This window comes from Mustela putorius, unplaced genomic scaffold, assembly GCF_011764305.1.
Source record: "Mustela putorius furo isolate JIRA1106 unplaced genomic scaffold, ASM1176430v1.1 tig00003845_pilon_pilon_pilon, whole genome shotgun sequence".
Classification (NCBI taxonomy): Eukaryota; Metazoa; Chordata; class Mammalia; order Carnivora; family Mustelidae; genus Mustela; species Mustela putorius.
This window is the reverse complement of record NW_025421998.1, coordinates 33,513,924-33,533,479: the sequence shown is the minus strand read 5'-3', so window position 1 is coordinate 33,533,479 and position 19,556 is coordinate 33,513,924. Positions and strand designations below refer to the sequence as shown.

The 19,556-nt window shown below is 39.6% G+C and overlaps 1 protein-coding gene and 1 long non-coding RNA gene across 2 annotated transcripts; one reads left to right on the top strand and one right to left on the bottom strand.

Annotated features, from left to right (window-relative positions):
• The first annotated feature begins 1,461 nt into the window (after positions 1-1,461).
• Positions 1,462-17,018, top strand: LOC106006712. The gene is made up of 4 exons (XR_001180985.2): positions 1,462-1,707; positions 12,495-12,590; positions 14,813-14,882; positions 16,832-17,018. It is a non-coding gene; the product is annotated as an uncharacterized LOC106006712 (long non-coding RNA).
• Positions 7,957-19,264, bottom strand: STEAP1 (STEAP family member 1). The gene is made up of 5 exons (XM_004739687.3): positions 19,158-19,264; positions 15,063-15,148; positions 11,764-12,276; positions 10,967-11,131; positions 7,957-8,319 (listed from the first exon to the last, which is right to left on the bottom strand). The coding sequence occupies exons 2-5, from the start codon at positions 15,141-15,143 to the stop codon at positions 8,062-8,064; spliced, it is 1,017 nt and encodes a 338-aa protein (XP_004739744.1). The 5' UTR covers positions 15,144-15,148; positions 19,158-19,264; the 3' UTR covers positions 7,957-8,061.
• Between the last annotated feature and the right edge of the window lie 292 nt (positions 19,265-19,556).

Here is a 19,556-nt window from a genome sequence, read left to right as displayed (position 1 = left end):
AGAAGAGGATACAGAAACAGTAAACAATCAACTCTCTCTAGGAATTTCTGCTTCCCGTAGTGCTAGCCTAAGTTATATGTGCCAATCATGAGAACCAGTAGAAAAACAAGTCTCATTATAAAAACTCTTTGCCTGAAGGTATTGGGTATCTAACAAGGTGTTGAAGAATAATAAGTTTTGGAAGTAGAAAGAAGCCCAACAAGTCAATCTCAGCACCAAAGTTGTTATTGCTTGTTTGTTTGTTTTTGAGAATAGGTAGCTGAGAGGTTGAGAAACTCAACAGGATTATTAACAGCCTCAAGAGATTATTTGAACAAAATAGGTAATCCAGAGTATGCTAAGGGAGAGAGCTAGGTAGTCACCCTCCACCAGGCTTTGTGTTGAAATCCCAAAGAACTGACTCTGTGGAAGAAATGTGAATCAGAAATAATCCAAGTCTGGCAGAGAGTGAAAGTCCAGCTTCAAATAAACACAATTATTAAAATAAAATTAAGGAAACCTTGCATTGTTTGTGTCTCTGACTAGTTGCAAGAGGAAACACAAATTTGTTCTGGAATAAGATAACATCAGTTAAGGCCTCAAATTATTTCCATAATGTCTTAACATACCGTGCCTGGCACTCAATAAAATAACCAGTCACATGAGGAGATAAAATGACATGAGTGAAAACCAAGGGGGAAAAACTTCTAAAAATAAAAACATACTCATAGGAGCCTCATGAATTTGTCTTTAGGATTCTTACTTCCCTCAAGGGGATTTGGGACAGATTAGGAAATTTGACAGAAAATTGTAAGCCATGAGAACAAACCAAATTGAAATTCTAAAACTGAATGTACATGGTGACAGAAATGAAAAACTCAGTGGATAGGGGGTGCCTTGCTGCCTCAGTCAGAAAAGCATGTGATTCTTGATCTCAGGGCTGGGAGTTCAAGCTCCATGTTGGGTGTAGGGGTGATTTAAACAAACAAACAAACAAACAAACAAACAAAATAACTAATTAATTAATTTTTAAAAACCTCAAAACTCAATGGAAGGACCTAATAACTAGTTAGAGTTGAAGAGAGAACTAGTAAGCGAGGAGATAGGTAAAAGTGATTACCAGAATAAAGTACAGAGAAAAAAAGGAATGCAAGAAGGTTATGAAATCGGAGATACAGTGAAAACATTGGCTGAGTCACTGGAGCCCAGGAAGAAGTGGAGGAGAGAGAAAATGGGATATAAGAAATATTTGAAAAGATGATGACTAAGAATTTTCCAATCTACTGACGAATATCAAACCACAGTTTGAAGAAGCACTACCAACCTCAACAAAGAGAACTATAAGGAATACCACACTTAGCTTAATTTTAGTACAAGTACTGAAAACTGAGACCAAAAGAAAAAATCATAAAGTAGCCACAGGAACCTCATAAAGCAACAGTTAGAATGAGATTTCCCTTCTGTCATGAGAACAATGGAACATTCTACGAAGTTCTGAAAGAAAATAAATTCCCAACCTAGATTTCTAAACATTAACAATAGAGCCTTCAATAATGAAGATGGTAATCAAGATATTTTCAGACCAAAACTTATAAAAAAATTTTTTTTCTTCCTGTAGGCACGCATTACTAGAAGTAACACTGAAGATTTTTTTTTTTCCGGTGATGGGAAAATGAAATCAAATGGAACCCTGGAGATGCGGGAAAGAATAAAGAGCAACTAAAAAAGGTAAATGCTTATACATCTAAATTACTGTATAAAACAATAGTTATAATTCTTGGTGGGCCTAAATATATATAGAATTAAAATATACAACAGCAATGTCAAGAGAGGGTTAAATGAAGATAAAAAGTTCTAAGTTTCGGGTGCCTGGGTGGCTCAGTGGGTTAAATCCTCTGCCTTCGGCTCAGGTCATGATCCCAGGGTCCTGGAATCGAGCCCCGTATCAGGCTGTCTGCTCAGCAGGGAGCCTGCTTCCTCCTCTCTCTCCCCGCCTGCCTCTTTGCCTACTCTGATCTCTCTCTGTCGAATAAATAAATAAAATCTTAAAAAAAAAAAAAAGGGTTAAGTTTCATACATTGTACAAGAAGAGGTAAAAGTGCCAAGTAATGTTAGATTTTGCAGTAAAAAAAGGCATAACTGCTATAGAGGGGAAAACTGGACTAATGAATAATCTCAGTCTGAAGGAAAGTAATATAATAAAGAAATTTAGAACATAGAACTGGTATGGAAATGGGAGTAAAATGGGAGAACTTCAAATGTTTTAATAAATACATTACATGTATACAGCCTGAATGCCATAGGTTACCAGACTGGATTAAAAAACAGCAATTATGTGTTGCCCTCAAAAGACACAACTAAAAATATGGGAAAACAGAAAAGGTGCAAATCATAGGTTGAGAAAATATATGTCGTACAAATAGTAATCAAAAGAAGAGATAACCTGCTATCAAGCAGGCAAGTCTTTTGAGGAGTTTTAAGTTTGCTGAGGGATGGGTCAAGAGCTAGAGGAGGACGTTGGTTCAAACCACTTTATTTATTTGTTTTTTAATACTGTGTCCTGACAGGAGTACTACAGCAGAGACAGGTAAACTGATGACACAGGAAAGATGTGTATAAGCTCTTTGAGTAGAAAAACGGATGAGATTTGACGCCACAACAGAGGAGTTGGCCTTAGGGACAGGAACAAGGCTTTAACAAGCAGAGGATAAAGGCACCACGTGTGTGTACGTTGGCAGACAGATTTCTTAGAAGATGAGACAGCTGTCTTCTCTGAGTACATCTATTTCCAAAATAAAAGGTACCAGTGGAATGTAGGAGGAGAGGTTATTATTGGTTGCAGCAGAGGGATGGTGTGATACAGTTTTCACAAGAGGAAAAACAGCCTTCCTATGGAAATATACAAAGGTGATAGGCTCAGAGCAGGGTTGAGAGTTCACATAATATTTATCATGATCCACATCAAGCAGGGTTAGTCAGTGTGACCGTTGTGTGTCTCTTCCAGCCAAGTCCAAGTGCGTTGAGGATGCTGAGTAGGTGAGGAGCTTAATCTGTGCTCTGGTGAAGTGAGGTGAGACGTGTGCATAGTTTCCCTTTAGAAACCCACATTTCCCAGACCTAAGGAGACCCTCACCCCTCCCTCTGTCCTGAGAGTTATTGGTGGCACGCTACTGAGGGGTCGAAGGGCTGGTTCTGCTGAAAAGCAAAACCGTCTCGGCAAACCCTATCTGACCAGCTGCTTGTCCACTGAAAGGAGAAGGAGGACCACTTAGCCCTTTTGGTTCTTAGTTGTGGGCCTCGTTGCCGAATTTGAGACAAAAGGAAAGAACCTGCTTTTAACTTCACAATATTGAGACATCTGTCTTCAGAGATGGAGCGAGCAGAGGCACTTAGATCTTGTCTTGTGGGACCAGCTCTAGGGTTGGGAAGGGCAGTTGTCCCCTCTACCTGTGGGTTAGATCAGCGTCCCCTTTATGTTAGCATTATTTTCTTCCTTTACCTGAGCGACTTTGAGTAGGTTTCTGTGCTTTGCAGATAAGTGATCTTCCACAAAAAGATAACTTCCCCTATGTGTATAAATGGGGAGTGGTTTTCAAACTGTGCTCTTGGAACCCAATTTGTCACAGAGGCTCGTGAACCTAATGGAAGAAGAAACAAAAAAGCAGTTTCTGGTCCTACTCTCCGCCTTCAAATCTGACCCCATTACAGGCTGGACTTTTGTGAGGGATTTTGCTTTAAAAATGTTGTATTAAAGAAGCATCTGGGGGCTCAGTAGTGTTAAGCATCCGACTCTTGATTTTGGTTTGGGTCGTGATATCAGGGTCGTGAGATTGAGCCCCACATGGGTCTCTGGGCTGGGCAGGGAGTTGGCTTGGGATTCTCTCTCTCCCTCTCCCTCTGCTCCTCTTTTGCTCTCTCTCTCTCTCTCTAAAAAAAAAAAGTTATATTACAAAAAATGAAAATAGAACCTACTCTTCCGACTCTTACACTGTGAAAACCCTTTATTTATCTTTCGTGGTCACAACTTCAGGTTACAAAACAGGGAAGGTCTGAAGTCATTTCCCATGTTATGGGCCAAGGCATCAGTAATCCCTGAGTTTAGCTTCCTGGTTCTCTGACTCTCAGATCTTGCCCAACCAGCCACTCCTTGATCTGGCTGAGGTGCAGGGGAGCGCTGGTTCTGGGAAGATCAACAGCTTCTTCACATTACAATACCGGTACCCGTGTTTGCTTTCCCTCCTCTCTCTTTAGTATTATCCAGAAATAACTAACATTTTGCTAAGGAAGCCTCATTTCAGTGGGGGTCATGCCTCTGGGCAGGGGATTAGCAGCTCAGGTGATCTCACTGGTCTCTTTCAGGTCAATAATTTTACAGCTACATGAACTGGCAACTTGTTCTTGGCACAGTTAAAATGGGCATCCATTAATAATTCTGGGAATCTCACTACTGAGAAATGTGAGGACCCCCTGACCAGCTGAAGAAGTAGAATTAGCTGAGAAGAAAGGACTGAACTTTAGCCTTGGGTCATGTGTCATGGTCACAAGTCAGTGATTCATTAATTTCTTCCAGTATAGGATTATTTTCTACAAATGGATCAAATAATTTATTACCTCTTCCGAGGGCCACTTGAAAACACCTGGAAAAATTGGCATGAAGAAAGAGAACTAATTAACCAAGGAAAACTTAACATTAAATCCAAGCTGGAACATTTCTAATACTTGTACTTTGAAGACCAGTTTCAGGAAAGGAGCTACAACTTGTTCATTTTCTTGGAAGAAAATTCCAGAGTCCATGTTACCAATGCAAATCACCTATTTTTGTTATTAATTTATATGTTTAATTTTACAGATCTTGTGTTGGCTTTCCCAGATGTGTGGTCTACGGTCTGAAAATCAGATCAGAATCACATATTTCTTTTTTATGGTCTTAAAACATTATTATTTTTAAAACATTATTTTTATTACTATTATTACATCATTTAAATTTTTTTCTTTAATGAAATACTGTAAGATTCCTATAGAGCAAGCAAATGCTTAAAGAAAATAAACTCTACACAAACTTCATTTTAAGTAAAAAAGGAAGCCCCTCGGGAAGGAAGGCTCTGGGCTCCTGGCCGGCAGCTCTCCTAGGTGCTGTTTTTTGTGCTCCAGTGAGAGACCCTGTGTATCCTCCACAATCACATTAATTGTATTAGTAGTTTCATTAAAAATATCACCTTATCAAAGGACCTGAGAAATGCCTATCTTTTTGTTCCCCATTCTATCTGAAGGACTCTTACTTTTGCTTTATTTTAGGTAGTTTTTTGTTTTGTTTTGTTTTGCATCAACCTCACAACTTTCTGACTTTGCCATACTAGGCAGAGCTGGTCATTTCCTCCTGAAGGATACCAGTAAGCCTAGAATCCAATGCTGACCTAAAATTTGTCTTTCCTCTGAGACTGTAGGTGGGACTGGTCCTTCCTTCCTTTCTTTTATTCTTTCTTTCTTTCTTTTTTTTTTTTTTTTAAAGATTTTATTTATGTATTTGACAGACAGAGATCACAAGTAGGCAGAGAGGCAGGCAGAGAGAGAGAGGGGGAAGCAGACTCCCTGCTGAGCAGAGAACCCGATGTGGGGCTTGATCCCAGGACCCTGAGATCATGACCCGAGCTGAAGGCAGCGGCTTAACCCACTGAGCCACCCCAGCGCCTCTTTCTTTTTAAAAAAGATTTTATTTATTTATTTGACACAGGAGAGAGACAGTGGGAGAGGGAACACAAGCAGGGGGAGTGGGGAGGGAGAAGCAGGCTTCCCGCTAAGCAGAGAGCCAGATGGCTGGATTCCAGGACCTGAAGGCAGATGTTTAATGACTGAGCCACCCAGGTGCCCTGGCACTGCTCATTTCTTTCTTGATATATCATCTGTCTAGCATTGGGCCTTATATAGGGAGGTGCTCTCTAAATCCATTGCAAGGAGCTCTAGGTCCTACAGGTAAACAAGGAACCATGGAACATTACATCAAAAACTAATGAGGTTGCGTATGGCGATTAACATAATTTTTAAAAATCCATTGAATAAAAGGAAATCCAAGCTCATATCAGAATATGATATTTGTTCTTTTAAAGACAACTTTTGTTGTTTTCTTCTAATAACAATACTATCCAATCATTGTAAAAAATTCAGAAAAATCACCCAAGTGTGAATGGTCTTGTTTCCAAAACCCTATGAGTGCCAATTGAATCTATATCTTTTTGTGCCTTACTTCTAAGGTCTCATAGACTCTTTTCCTTCTACCATTAGGAATTCCCTAAAGGATACATTCTGTATTTCAAATAGGCCTGTTGTTGTGTATTATCATGGTTAACAGAGACGGGACCCCAGTAACCAAGCCAGAACTCCACTGCTGTCCTTACAGCTTCATGGAAATGCTGCTTGGGGTTGGAACCCTGTTCCCAAGCTGCAGCCTCCATGGTCTTGGTGCCAGGAAGGCTGGAACTTGATCTCTCCCTCTTAGTCCTGGAGATGTTGCCACTCTGCATCATGCAATGCAGCTGAGAGGGCAGGTACTTGACCGAGGCATCTCAGGGCTGGTTGGTAAGGGCACGATACACATCACATGGTTAGTAAAGAAGTACCATTGCTATATCTTCCTGAAGAATCTGCTTTGTAATTTAAGAGCCCTGGATTCCTTCTCTAATGGTGAATTATTTCTCCAGGCACCATTGTCTGCTCTTTCCAATTATGCTACTTGGAACTCTTCACTATCTCCAGACATAGATCTTTCTCTGTAACTCTGAATCTCAATAGTGTGTAGAGCCCAAATTTATACTCCAAAAGGCTCCTTAGCTCCCCCATGTAATAATGAATTGTCATTCATCCATTCATTCATTTAAGAGAGAAAGTCTCGGGAGGAAGGTATGGAAAGAAAGAGAGAGAGAGAGAATCTTTTTTTTTTTTTTTAAGATTTTATTTATTTATTTGACAGAGAGAGATCACAAGCAGACGGAGAAGCAGGCAGAGAGAGAGAGAGAGGGAAGCAGGCTCCCCGCTGAGCAGAGTCCGATGCGGGACTCGATCCCAGGACCCCGAGATCATGACCTGAGCCGAAGGCATCGGCTTAATCCACTGAGCCACCCAGGTGCCCCGGGAGAGAGAGAATCTTAAGCAGGTTCCACACCAATGAGGGGCTCGATCTCACAACCCTGAGCCAAAGTCAAGAGTTGGGACACTTAAGCGACTGAGCCACCCAGGCCTCCCAAAAATGGTCCTTTTTTAACAGAATAAAAAAATTTTTAAAAATGAACACATAATGAATATACTATTTTTCCTTATTTGTATCATTAGCATTAGCTCTATTGTTTTAAATCATAATAAATGGTTTACCTATACAGAAGATATGGTCTGCAGTCAGTTTTGTGAATTATAAGAAACCTCTGAAGTATATAGTCTATTGGGTTAGCGAGTCCTGACAACAGATGTCTACTCGCTCTTTGAAGAAATGGTTCAAGGTATGCTTTCACCAATATATTATTTCCAACTGAGTTGTATGTAACTCATACAGAGAAAAGTGAATTTACTTTTTCTCTTGGATAGCTTGAGTTTTATTTTGCCTGGACATATATCTGATTTTATTCTGTTGCTTTACTCGTGTAGACACAATCTGTGTTTTTTGCAATTGGTGTTTCACGAATAGCACCCAGTTACAGGAAAAGGAAACCCATCTTTAACAACAATCATAAATAATGGATATACTTGAATGGTAGAACCAGATAATGTATTTTTTCATGCTTCCTTATACCTTTTAATGAGTTGTAAGGATGGGGACTACAAGGCATTTTATTTATAATGCTATACAGTCTGACGAATCAGATGTGATTGTTTTGTTATGCTTAGTTCTACTGAACATAGGGGATGTGCTAAAGATTGCTTTGTTTATTGCTTTGAATCAAATCTACAGAGAACCACACATACTTCAAACTCATGACTCAGCTGCAAAGATATGTTAAGACCCTCAAGTGGTCATTTTATTAAACGAATACAAATCTGAAACATTTATGGTAAAATATATCAATCTTGAACCAAAATGCGTGTAAACAACTGATTCTACAACTGGGAAGACATGTCAGTTCTATTAATTTTGGTGACATCTTCCCAACCATGTCTAATCTTCAGAATCTTCTTCCTCAAGCATGGCAGGAATAGTATGGCTTCACAAAACAGGACAATAATCGGAAGGAAAACTGCTATCATAAAAGTTGGAGGTGTATACCATACAAATTGTTTTATATCTACCCATTTATTCCAGGCAAAAATCAATGCGTGTATCGTGCCCAGCAGAAGGGAAACAGTTCCTAGTTTGCTCTGCAAAAGAAAAAAAAAAATTGATCTTGTTGGGATTGGTTGAATAAGAATTTATTCCATCCTATCTCTTCTGTTCTGTTGCTTGGAAATTCCTTCATACATCTGTAATCATTTCCCTATCATATTTCTCAACATTGTCCACTCACATCTTTCCATTTTCCTCACACATTCCCCACCTCCCCTTCCTTACTTTGGGTGGTATTTTGCCCCCAGTTTATTTAAGTTGAGAAAATTCACAATCAGTCTTTCAACCTCAGCTAATCAGTAACACCATCTTTCTTTTCTCCATACTTTGTTCATCTGTCTTATGATGTTTAATTTATGGTGCTTTAGGGGTGCCTGGGTGGCTCAGTGGGTTAAAGCCTCTGCCTTTGGCTCAGGTCGTGATCTCAGGGTCCTGGGATTGAGCCCCGCATCGGGCTCTCTGCTCGGCGGGGAGCCTGCTTCCTCCTCTCTCTGCCTGCCTCTCTGCCTACTTGTGATTTCTGTCAAATAAATAAATAAAATCTTCAAAAAAAAATTATGTTGCTTTGTCTCTTGAGCATTTGCCTTCATTCTGCCTATCAAGAGACATCTAAAATCGGGGACTTTTACTCATCACAGATCCCCTGCAGAATAAACACAATGATTTGTGCATTTTAGGTGCTCAGTAAATATTAGCAGGTTGACGATTAGTGCAAAAATCAATTTGATGTCAGTGATCTTTATCAACTATGAAAGCAACCAAAGTAAGTGACTCTGATTTTGGTACATGAATACTAAGGTGAATGAGCTTGGCCTATGTTAAAAATCAAACATCCTGATAAGGTGGGAAAATGCCAACAGCTATTTCCACTCTTGAAACAACACACAGAGACAGGAAGATGTGAAGAACAACTTCAACATGTACTGGGATACTTGGCATTGTCCAGAAAAAGTTGCTCAAAAATAGTTGTTCACCTGTGTAATTTTATAGCATTCTGACAATGGCTCTTCTAGGTAAGTTTTTACTTCTATTCGCTTTACTGGAAATGGTCATTAGTCTGCCAGAATGAATCCAACTCACAATTATTCAGCAGTAAGCACTCTTAAGCCCCAATGAATACAACCAAACAGCTAAGTTTACATTTTCAAATATCAGTCTCCAAGGTAAATCACAGAACAACTAGTTCTCAGATTGTAAAGGAAAAGTTTCTAGGTTATTAATTGAAAAATCCACATGCTTGGTTGAATATTCCTCTTACCAAATGTTTCCTGTATACTTACTATGGACTAGGTCTTGTGTACATAGCAGCATGGCTGGGTGGTCAAGATGCAGTGCCTGAATTCCTAATTAAATCTAAAAAGTGGTGCTCAGGGGTGCCTGGATGGCTCAGTGGGTTAAGCCTCTGCCTTCAGCTCAGGTCATGATCTCCCAGGGTCCTGGGATCGAGCTCCACATCAGGCTCTCTGCTAGGCAGGGAGCCTGCTTCCCCCCTTCTCTCTCTGCCTGCCTTTCTACTTACTTGTGATCTCGGGCTGTCAAATAAATAAATAAAATCTTTAAAAAAAAAAGTGGTACTCAGCATACATGTGACAGGCAGAGCAAACGTACAAAGAAAGTTATTTAATGAGGAACAGAGAACTCGGCTATCCAGCTAAACCTACACAATCAGCAAGTACTGTGCTTGGAAAATGTGGCACCATTTCCAAGCTCTATTGTAACAATTCAGATGGAGACAGGTTTTCCTGCTTAATCAGATGTCCTGATAAAGAGCCTGTAGGAGGACATGTATAGACGTGTAGAAGGGATAGTGCAGAAATGTCTGACTGTGTGGGAACTTCCAAAAATGTCCACCCGTAGCTAAGGCTAAATGTCCACATAGCTAAGGCTATGTGCTTTAAAAAATCTCAGCAGTGCTTATGATGAAATTAAATTTAGTCCTCTGCCTCCTGCTGTTCTTAGGCTGTAATCTACCATGAGAAGATGAACCTCAGTAAATCTGAGATAATTTTGAATCCCAAGAATACTGAGAAGTCAGTAGGCTACATAAAATACAAGTTGGAAAAAGCAGTCTTTAAAATTAAATATTAGAAAAACTTTGGTAGTCAAAACTCCAAATTTCAAGAAGAGTTGCTTTTTTAAAGGGAGTATACAGCTGTGTAATGTAAAAGGCATTAAGTAAAATCAGAGGCAGGCAGAAGAATATGTTTATTTGGGAACGAATAAACCATGACTATTAAATTCCTAAAATATCACCCATGTTGTTATTAGGTGGCTAGAAAATTGTCTAACAACATTCAAATGTTAGAAATTGTGGGAGATGGAGAAGCCGGCTCTCTGCTGAGCAAGGAGCCCAATGCGGGGCTCCATCCCAAGGATCCTGGGATCATGACCTGAGCCGAAGGCAGCTGCTTAACGGACTGAGCCACCCGGGTGCCCCCAAATGTTAGATATATTTTTCTTTGAGTAATGCTTTTTATTTATGTCTGGAAAACACTTCTACTTAGAAGTGATAGGGAAAAATTATTGGAGAGCACATTATTGTTTGGAACAAGTGTGGGATCTTTGCAACCGGAAAACCATTTGTTATTTTTTATGGGGCAAAGTCAATATACTTGATGATATTATAAGCGCAGAAAAGGTTGGCCTTTTTGAGGGACCAGAGTTATTTGATATATAATTTACCTGAATATAGTGAAATTCTCTCCATGTCAAAGAGTTGCTCACAGATGGAACAGAGGTCACAGCTAATAGAGCCAATATTGCAAGTGCCACAATTCCCAGAGACACATAAATTTCCATTCTCCACACATCATGCTCAATCCAGGCATCTTCTTTATTTTTTTGGACCTACCAGAGGGTGAAAGGGGGAGAGAAGGAATGCAAACAATATTTGTTCCTGGCAGATCAGTCTCCTCCTACGTTCCCTCTGTCTACGATGGAGGGCCTGATAACTAGGAGCCTCCGCAAATTTGTGGCTTTGTTTGTGCATTCTTCTGTGAGAAATGAGTTGGAGCTATCAATCTCTTTCCTGGAAAAAAAATATATATGTAGAATAATATATATATAAAATATATATAAATTATATATATAACTTGTTTACTAATTTATATCATAGTTACTTGATGTTAGGATTGTAATGTGCATGCTTGTGTGGTAGATAAGAACAATGAACATTAAAAAGTCATCTCATGAGGGGGAAGAAGGTTGCTGTGTAACCCTGTCCAGGAACAAAATATGTGTTTAAGTTGTTAAAGTTATAGTTTACTATTTTCAACTTAAAAAAAAATTCTTCCATGTGAAATTATATACAACCAAGCTCCAAAGGAGAATTATACTAAAACACTGAAAAATGCAGATTACCTTCCCGACACAGAGTTTCAAAAGAGGTTTGGGGTATTGATATTAAAATAAGAAAGCCTTAATTTGTTGGAAGATTTAGACATTTTAGTTCAGCGATGTAGGCAGTATGGTCATCCTACCTGTTGATATGCCCAGTTGAGCAACTTGTATCTGTAGGATCGCCTCATTGGATAGGATAAACTATAAATTGCATGCAGCACAGCAAAAAAGAAACTGAGAAGCCCTAGTTGTTTTCTTGTTAACATCCATCTATCCAACCAACGTGGAAATTTCTTATATTTGGTTCCATTACGAAGCTGTACCATGGCTGCTATGACCCCGGGCAAATAGACCAGTGCCAGGAGGGTGATGGACACCATTGGCAAGACTTTGTTGATGACCAGGATTGGGATTTTATAAAAATACTGTTGGTGGGAAGTTACAAAAGGGTGAATTACTTCCCTCAGAAGAGTGTACAGAAAAGTCAGAGATGACACGATAGCAGCGATTTTAACTGGCCAGCGCCACATTGGAAAGAGTTCTTGTTTGTGCTGAAGCTCGGCGGGGCAATCAAATCCATCAATGTGGGTTGTTGGGTGCATGTGAGAAAACACAGTTCTTTTCAGCGTGCTGGTCTCCCCCGAGTCCTTATCCTACAAAGCAAAGAAAATCAACATCTTAGACAAATAATGGGATTTCTCTTCAACACATTACCTACTCTGTTCATGGTGCTTACCAGTAAAAAAGGGCATTCAGAACCTTGTTTTTGGATACTGGTTAGCTGAAGTCACCGTCTATGTAGCACTGATTGAATATGGATTTAGCTATGTTGGGATTCTCCATTAATTTCTGTTATTTGATTTTCTTTTAGACAGAGGAATACACGCTTTTTTCTAAAGACAGAAGATTATCTATTAAAGCTGAGACCATTGTGTTTCTACCTTGAGGCATGAAACAACAGAATAATGTAAGTGGGAAACTAAAATTGAAAACGTAAAAAATAATCCAGTAATCTTTGGCAGAAATAATAAAACTTGTATTTGTAATGGTTGAATTTGTTTTATAATATTCTTATTGGTAATTGGGCAACTCTCCACAAAGAACTGAAGAGCGAATTCTTCATTAATTCAAGTACGAAGGGTCAGGAATAATATACTCAATACAATTATAAAAATATATAATTTCTATCATGCTGTACTTTGATTTTGTATTTCTAAAATATCTCATTTGTGTAAGTAATGATTGACAAACACTCTATCAGAAGGTACAAAAGTTATATACATAGTTAAATCCCATAGAGATGATCTATTTCCCAAGAACATTATACTTCTTTACCCAGTTGCATTTCTGAGCAGTTAACAATTCAAAAAAGGTTACATTGAATATTTTGTCATTTCCCTAGCTGACTGATATACCAGAAAATTAAAAAAAAAAAACCTTCTTAATAAGAACTTAGGATGTTTCATATTCTGATGATTTAATGATTTACTTTTTTACCAACTACCTTTTTAAAAAATAATTTAAAAACATTTTTTAATAAACATATAATGTATTATTAGCCCCAGGCATACATGTCTGTGAATCGCCAGATTTACACACTTCACAGCACTCACCATATCACATACCCTCCCCAATGTCCATAACCCAACCTCTCTCTCCCTACCCCCTTCCCCACTGCCACACTGTTTTGTGACATTAAGAGTCTCTTATGGTTTGTCTCCTTCCCGATCCCATCTTGTTTCATTTATTCTTTTCCTAACCCCCAAGCACCCCATGTTGCATCTCTGCCTCCTCACATCAGGGAGAACATATGATAGTTGTCTTTCTCTGGTTGACTTATTTCGCTAAGCATAATAACCTCTAGTTCCATCCATGTCCTCACAAATGGCAAGATTTCATTTCTTTTAATGGCTGCATAGTATTCCATTGTATATATACCACTTCTTTATCCATTCATCTATTGATGGACATCTAGGTTCTTTCCATAGTTTGGCTATTGTGGACATTGCTGCTATAAACATTCGGGTGCATGTGCCCCTTCGGATCACTACATTTGTATCTTTAGGGTAAATACCCAGTAGTGCAATTGCTGGGTCGTAGGGTAGTTCTATTTCCAACTTTTTGAGGAACCTCCATGTTGTTTTCCCAAGTGGTTGCACCAGCTTGCATTCCCACCAAGAGTGTAGGAGGGCTCCTCTTTCTCCACATCCTCACCAGCATCTGTCATTTCCTTGCTTGTTAATTGTAGCCATTCTGATTGGTGTGAGCTGGTATCTCACAGTGGTTTTGATTTGTATTTCCCTGATGCTCAGTGATTTCAACAACTATCTTATTCTTCATTTCTTACAGCTCTCTATGTAAAAACCATAACATTTTAAAGTTTAATGTGATATATTATATTGTTGATTTCCTCATTTTATGCAGAGTAACCTTAACTCACATAGTTCTTTATAATTTTTAGTGTTCAAAAGTCACCTCTTGCCCTTTGACTTTTACTTTCAGTGATAAATCACTGTTACATCTTTTTTCAGTTGCTCCATTTAGAAGGGAGTTGAGCATGATACAGCTTCTGTCATCTCTACATGTTGAAATAATCTAAGTACAATCAACTGAGATCAATTTTCTGGTTAATGATGAAAAATTATGGAAAAGCAATTATGATGGTTAACTTGAAAAATGAAAATGTTTTTATTTTATGCACAATTATTTTAAAGAATATGTATGTATCATATCTTCTTATTCCTTTTAAAATAATTCAGAAAAATAATTTTAAAAAGTGATGTTATATAAAATTATTGTATAGACTATCTTTCCTATTAAAATAACTAAGATAAAATACTTTCAGTAAGAACTGCAGTTGATATCATTTAGAAAGGCAAAAAGAGTTTGGAACCAAACATTTCTACCAATTTTTCAGTCAAATTATATAAGTAAGAAACATTTAATCTCCTGGTGGCATAAAAGTGGGACAAATGATTCTTATTCCAAAATTGAATTTATTTGTTTAAATGGTGAATCATCAATTAACTTGATGATCTCTTGTTAAGCTGCCATATTGCCTATGGAAAAAATGTATGCTTACATTGTTATATGGGCACTGATGATTCTCTTAAGAAACTTAGACCACAGAGTGTTAGAGGGAATTGGAAGGGCCTTGGAGCTGATCTGGTCCACTTTCTCATTTTATAGATAGACCAAGACCTGGAATTTTCAGTGACTTATTCGAGGTTATTCAGCCAAGTCCATGACCATCATCAAGGTACAATTTCTCTTATCTACCACCCTGAACCTTTCTTTGCCCATCGAGATATCAGTGATAGGAATCAGAGTGAAGATACCTGTTGACTAGGGTGAAAAATCATTGTTTCAACCCTAGGAGATACAGGACAGCACTGAAATTCTGTTTCTAGATTTCAATGAAGTATTATTAACATATTACCAAATAATCATCTTCTTCTGGATTTCTCCTAGGCTTCATTGTCCAAAGTTCTTGGTTTGTAATGTCTTGTCTGCTCTCCATTAGTTCTGTAAAATAGGATAGCGTCAGCCACCGAAGAAAATAAACATCATTATCTTCCTCATGTCTGTACTATTTAAGACATTAATGTTTGATAGGGCAATAGAAGAATTTACTCACACAAGGACTAGAGTGGCCTACAAAGTGCAATTAAAATAGTGACTGATTTACCATTTAACCTCACATAATCTGTCAGAATCTCAAACCAGTGTCCTTGTGTCAATAACAGCTTTGTTTTGTCCAGCTATTGGTGCAATGAATGACAAACATGTCTATAGGGAATTCAAAGGGTCAGATGTTACCTTTTATAAGTTAACTCCAGGTGCCATTTAGAGGAAAGCCAGCTCTGCACAAAGGTAAAATAGAATTAGGAAAGATTTTTTTTTTTTAAGTGGAGTTAGCTGATATAAGATTATACTTTAGGAAGTTATATTTGATAGACTTTTGGGGTTGATACTGGAATCTGAAATACTAATTAAATGATTTTATGGGGAAGTGCATTCTGAGGTTCAGACAATAAACAGAATAGACACTCTCGGTAAAGTGAACCCTGATAGTGGCACAAAGGACCAAAAGGCTGTATATTCAGAGTGTCATTTTCTCATCAGAGTAACAGGCTGGTTTTTGTTGATAAGCAAGAATTTTTAGTATATTTCCAATGGAATTATTGAGTTGTGTTCAGTCACTGATATGCCTATTCTCCTAGTCAAAGCTGTGGAAATTAGTTTTGTCAAATTTACTACCTGACAAAGGAATTTTTGCCTTAACACCCTTCACAGATCCTCCTCAGGCTTGGTGTAGCATTTTTTTTTTTTTTTTTAAAGGAAGGGAACACATGGTATCATAATACTATTTGTTGTTTTTATTAGTTCTAAATTTATTTCTAGAGGAATACCTCGCCAATTTGCACTTTATGAAATTCAATGAGAAAAACACATTAGATATATAACAACTTGATTATGAGAAACATGTGTTTCTTAATTTCAGAACACCTGTAACACTTTACTAAGTGGAGAGTTGTTTCCAGGAGTGGCTTCAAATACTTAAAACATTCTCTAAATTTAAAGGCTTGATTTTCTCAAAAAATAAAGAGAAGCCATCTTTCTGTCATGCCAATCATTTACCTTTGTTCAAGCGCTCTGAGGACATTTGCTATATATTATGTATTTTGACATTTTGCAACATTCATGCTGAGGATATTTGTATTGGTCTGCCCATATTCCCCCCTACTTTTTTTTTTTTTTAAGATTTTATTTATTTATTTGACAAAGAGTGAGATCACAAAAAGGCAGAGAGGCAGGCAGAGAGAGAGGAGGAAGCAGGCTCCCTGCTGAGCAGAAAGCCCAATGCGGGGCTCCATCCCAGGACCCTGAGATCATGACCTGAGCTGAAGGCAGAGGCTTAACCCACTGAGCCACCCAGGCGCCCCTCCCCCCTACTTTTTAATGATCTGAAACATTTCCTCCATTTGGAGAATGGACCCTCCTTTGGCATATGACTCAGTCTTGGCTAATCAGAATTCTCTGTTCCCTTGATGGCACTGACTGGCTTAGGGATGGCATAACCCTCGTTGAACCAATTAGAGTCTTTCTCTAATATTTATATAGAGGAGTGGAAGATAAAGAGATGTCTAACTCTTTGTTAAGTTGGTATGATAGAAGCCTACTGTGCTTTCTTCTACATGCTCTAAGGAGGAAGATGTCTTCAAGAGAACAAAAACAAGCCACCACACTAAAGTACAAGCAAGAGATGAGGAAAGACATAGAAGAGTGCTGGTGGTAATATTTTAAGTATTTACAGTTCCTGAGACCAGATCATGACATTTTCAGTTACACAAGTGAATGTACATTCCCCTTTTTTGCTTGAGTTTGATTTTTGTATCTATCATTGGCATGCAAAAGAGCTCTGAGTAAAGCAAATGCCAATCATCAGGTATTTATGGAGCTCAACTCGAAGACAGACACAGAGGAGGAAAGAGAAATGAGACTATGTGTCTGTTCTGGAGAAGCTTACACTCTATTTCCTTAATAAGTATAATTCCAAATCATTTAGTGATTTAACCAACATTATAAATACAGTAATCTGGGAGGTATGTATGTGTCTAGGAATAGGAATAGAAGGCTTTTTTCCCCCTAAGATTTTATTTATTTGATAGAGAGAGAAAGAGCGTGGTGCATGTACCAGCAGGGGGAGGAGCAGAGGGAGAGGGAGAAGCAGGCTCCTTGCTGAGCAGGGAGCCTGACGAGAGGCTCCATCCCAGGACTCTGGGATCATGACCTGAGCCAGAGGCAGACACTTAATCAACTGAGCCCCCCGAGGGGCCCCAGGAATAGAAATTTTATTTACTGCAACCAAACAAGAAATAATTCTCTATGTTTAGATGGTTTCACTCTGAGTTGTAGCACGGCAAAGATGTTAACATGCAAATCTACACTTATTCAATATTAACTCATTAACTATATTGTGAACAACAGTATCACACAGTGAGAATACGAAGTTAAATGGGATGGAGCCTCTGCTCTCACAAACTCAAAGTCTAGGGGAAAAGGCAGAAATTTCAACAACTAACTGTGTGGTAGTGCAATGGATTCTAAAGAAAAAGTTTTATAGGCAGACTGTGGCATGGAAAGGGTAAGGGTTCTCTTGTAGACCTGGTCCTGGGGCCTCAAGCAAGTTGGCAGTGTTTGCTGATTGAGGGCCACTTTGTACAGAAACTGGGTGAAAAGGCTAAGAGGCCTTGGAGAAGTATCCACCCATTCATCTGCGTGGTAGGGAGACCATGCTAGAGAGCAAGGCCATGGAAGAACCCAGAGCAGTGAGAGAGCCTGTTGGCTCTGTGGTCCGCAGTCCAATTTGTGCCAGAAGGTGAGAAAATAAAATATCCGTCAAATAAAATATGTTGGTTTCCATCAGACATTAACCAAATATATAATTTAAATTCCACAGTAACATCTTTTCATGAAAAAAAAAAGAAAGAAAGAAAGAAAGAAACAACACAGTGTTCAGATTTTAGGAACTCCAGATTTGACCCAAAGTTCTCTAACTCTCATCCCTTTAAAAAAAGCAAAACATATTTCTGATGTGACTGTTCCGTTTTGTTGAATGAGGATGGCTGACCTGATGTTCCTGCTAAATATTGACACGGCCCAAGTGACTCATATTTTTGTCAGAGAGTTTCGAATATGAAGAAACTCAATGACCGGAGCACAATATGGATTGCACTGCATTTCCAAACCTTCTACACTTCAAAGTGTATACTCGCTTCCCCACATTTAACTATGTATATATAGGTTAAGATGTTTTTCTTCACTGGGCTGTTTTTTTGTTTTGTTTTGTTTTTAAAGCATTGCTTAATATCTGTGTTAAATCTAAGTAATTGTCAGGATGTCGTGGGGATTTTTTTTTTTTTTTTAAAGACCAAGAAATTTAGAAGTGTTTGTAAATTTTGTGTCTACAAACCCATGACATATACGAAGCCTTCCTTGATCGCCTGTTTGGAGAGAACTTGAACCCCAAACCCGAGCCTGAAAGAGCAGGACTAACGTTCCCAGAACTTAAAACGAAAACTCCCTGTTACTAGGAAACCCGAAGGCAAGTCACACGATTTTAAGCACTGTGTACCAATCATTCCTCAATGCTATGCAAACTCGCTGCGATTGCTGCCAAGTTGGAAAAACCTGCCGGCAGAATCCAACCGAAGGGCAAACTTAACAACCCATCCTATCCACCGGGCTCCCAGCGAAAAGACTTCCTTAGGAGTCCCTGGCTCCCAGCCCCTGGACCGGCCACAACGGAGCAGTGTGCTTGGGCCGAGAACTGGGCTGGAGGGCAGCGCGCGCTGGAGCCGCGCATAAGGGGCGAATTGAGCTGCTCTCGCCTCGGAACGCCGCCGCCCCGGGACTGGGGAGGCTTGCAAGCCGCTCCACCCCTCCCGCGGCTGCGAGCCCGCGCCCGCTCTCGCAGGGGCACACCGAGGCGGGGAGCAAGCAGCGAGCCGGGACGATTCAAGGGACTCACCCGCTCCTCGACGCGACCAGACGGTAAGTTGCGGCACAGCTTCTGCGAAGACGCGCCAGCCCCACGCGGCGTCTGAGCCCCGGAGCGCGGAGCCTGCTCCCCCGCGGCAGACCCCGCCTCTTGGTCAAGGGCCTGTCCAGCGCCACCTGCAGGTGCCGGGCGTCCTCAGGGCTCCTGCCTCAGAGGGGCAGCCCTCGGGGCGTCCCAGCGGCCAAACCGAGCGTTTCCCCACATCGCAAGCAGGTGTTCTTTCGGATGGCCCTGTCTCCCCCGGAGGCCTGCCCCTCCCGCTTTCGCTAATCTCCCGAGGAGCGAACGTTCGTGCAATTCCTCGGAGCGGTGGTTCTCAAACTTGAACGTGTACCACCTGTGGGCCTTATTAAACTAACGGATTGGTGG

Bases quoted from the DNA above. Each gene is read 5' to 3' on its own strand.
- STEAP1 (XM_004739687.3), bottom strand. From the start codon at position 15,143: ATGGAGAGCAGACAAGACATTACAAACCAAGAACTTTGGACAATGAAG. The intron at 12,277-15,062 runs GTAATATGTTAA...TTTGCTTTGTAG, and splicing joins CAGAAGAAGATGATTATTTG to GATAAGGACTCGGGGGAGAC. The intron at 11,132-11,763 runs GTAGGATGACCA...ACCCTCTGGTAG, and splicing joins TCAACTGGGCATATCAACAG to GTCCAAAAAAATAAAGAAGA.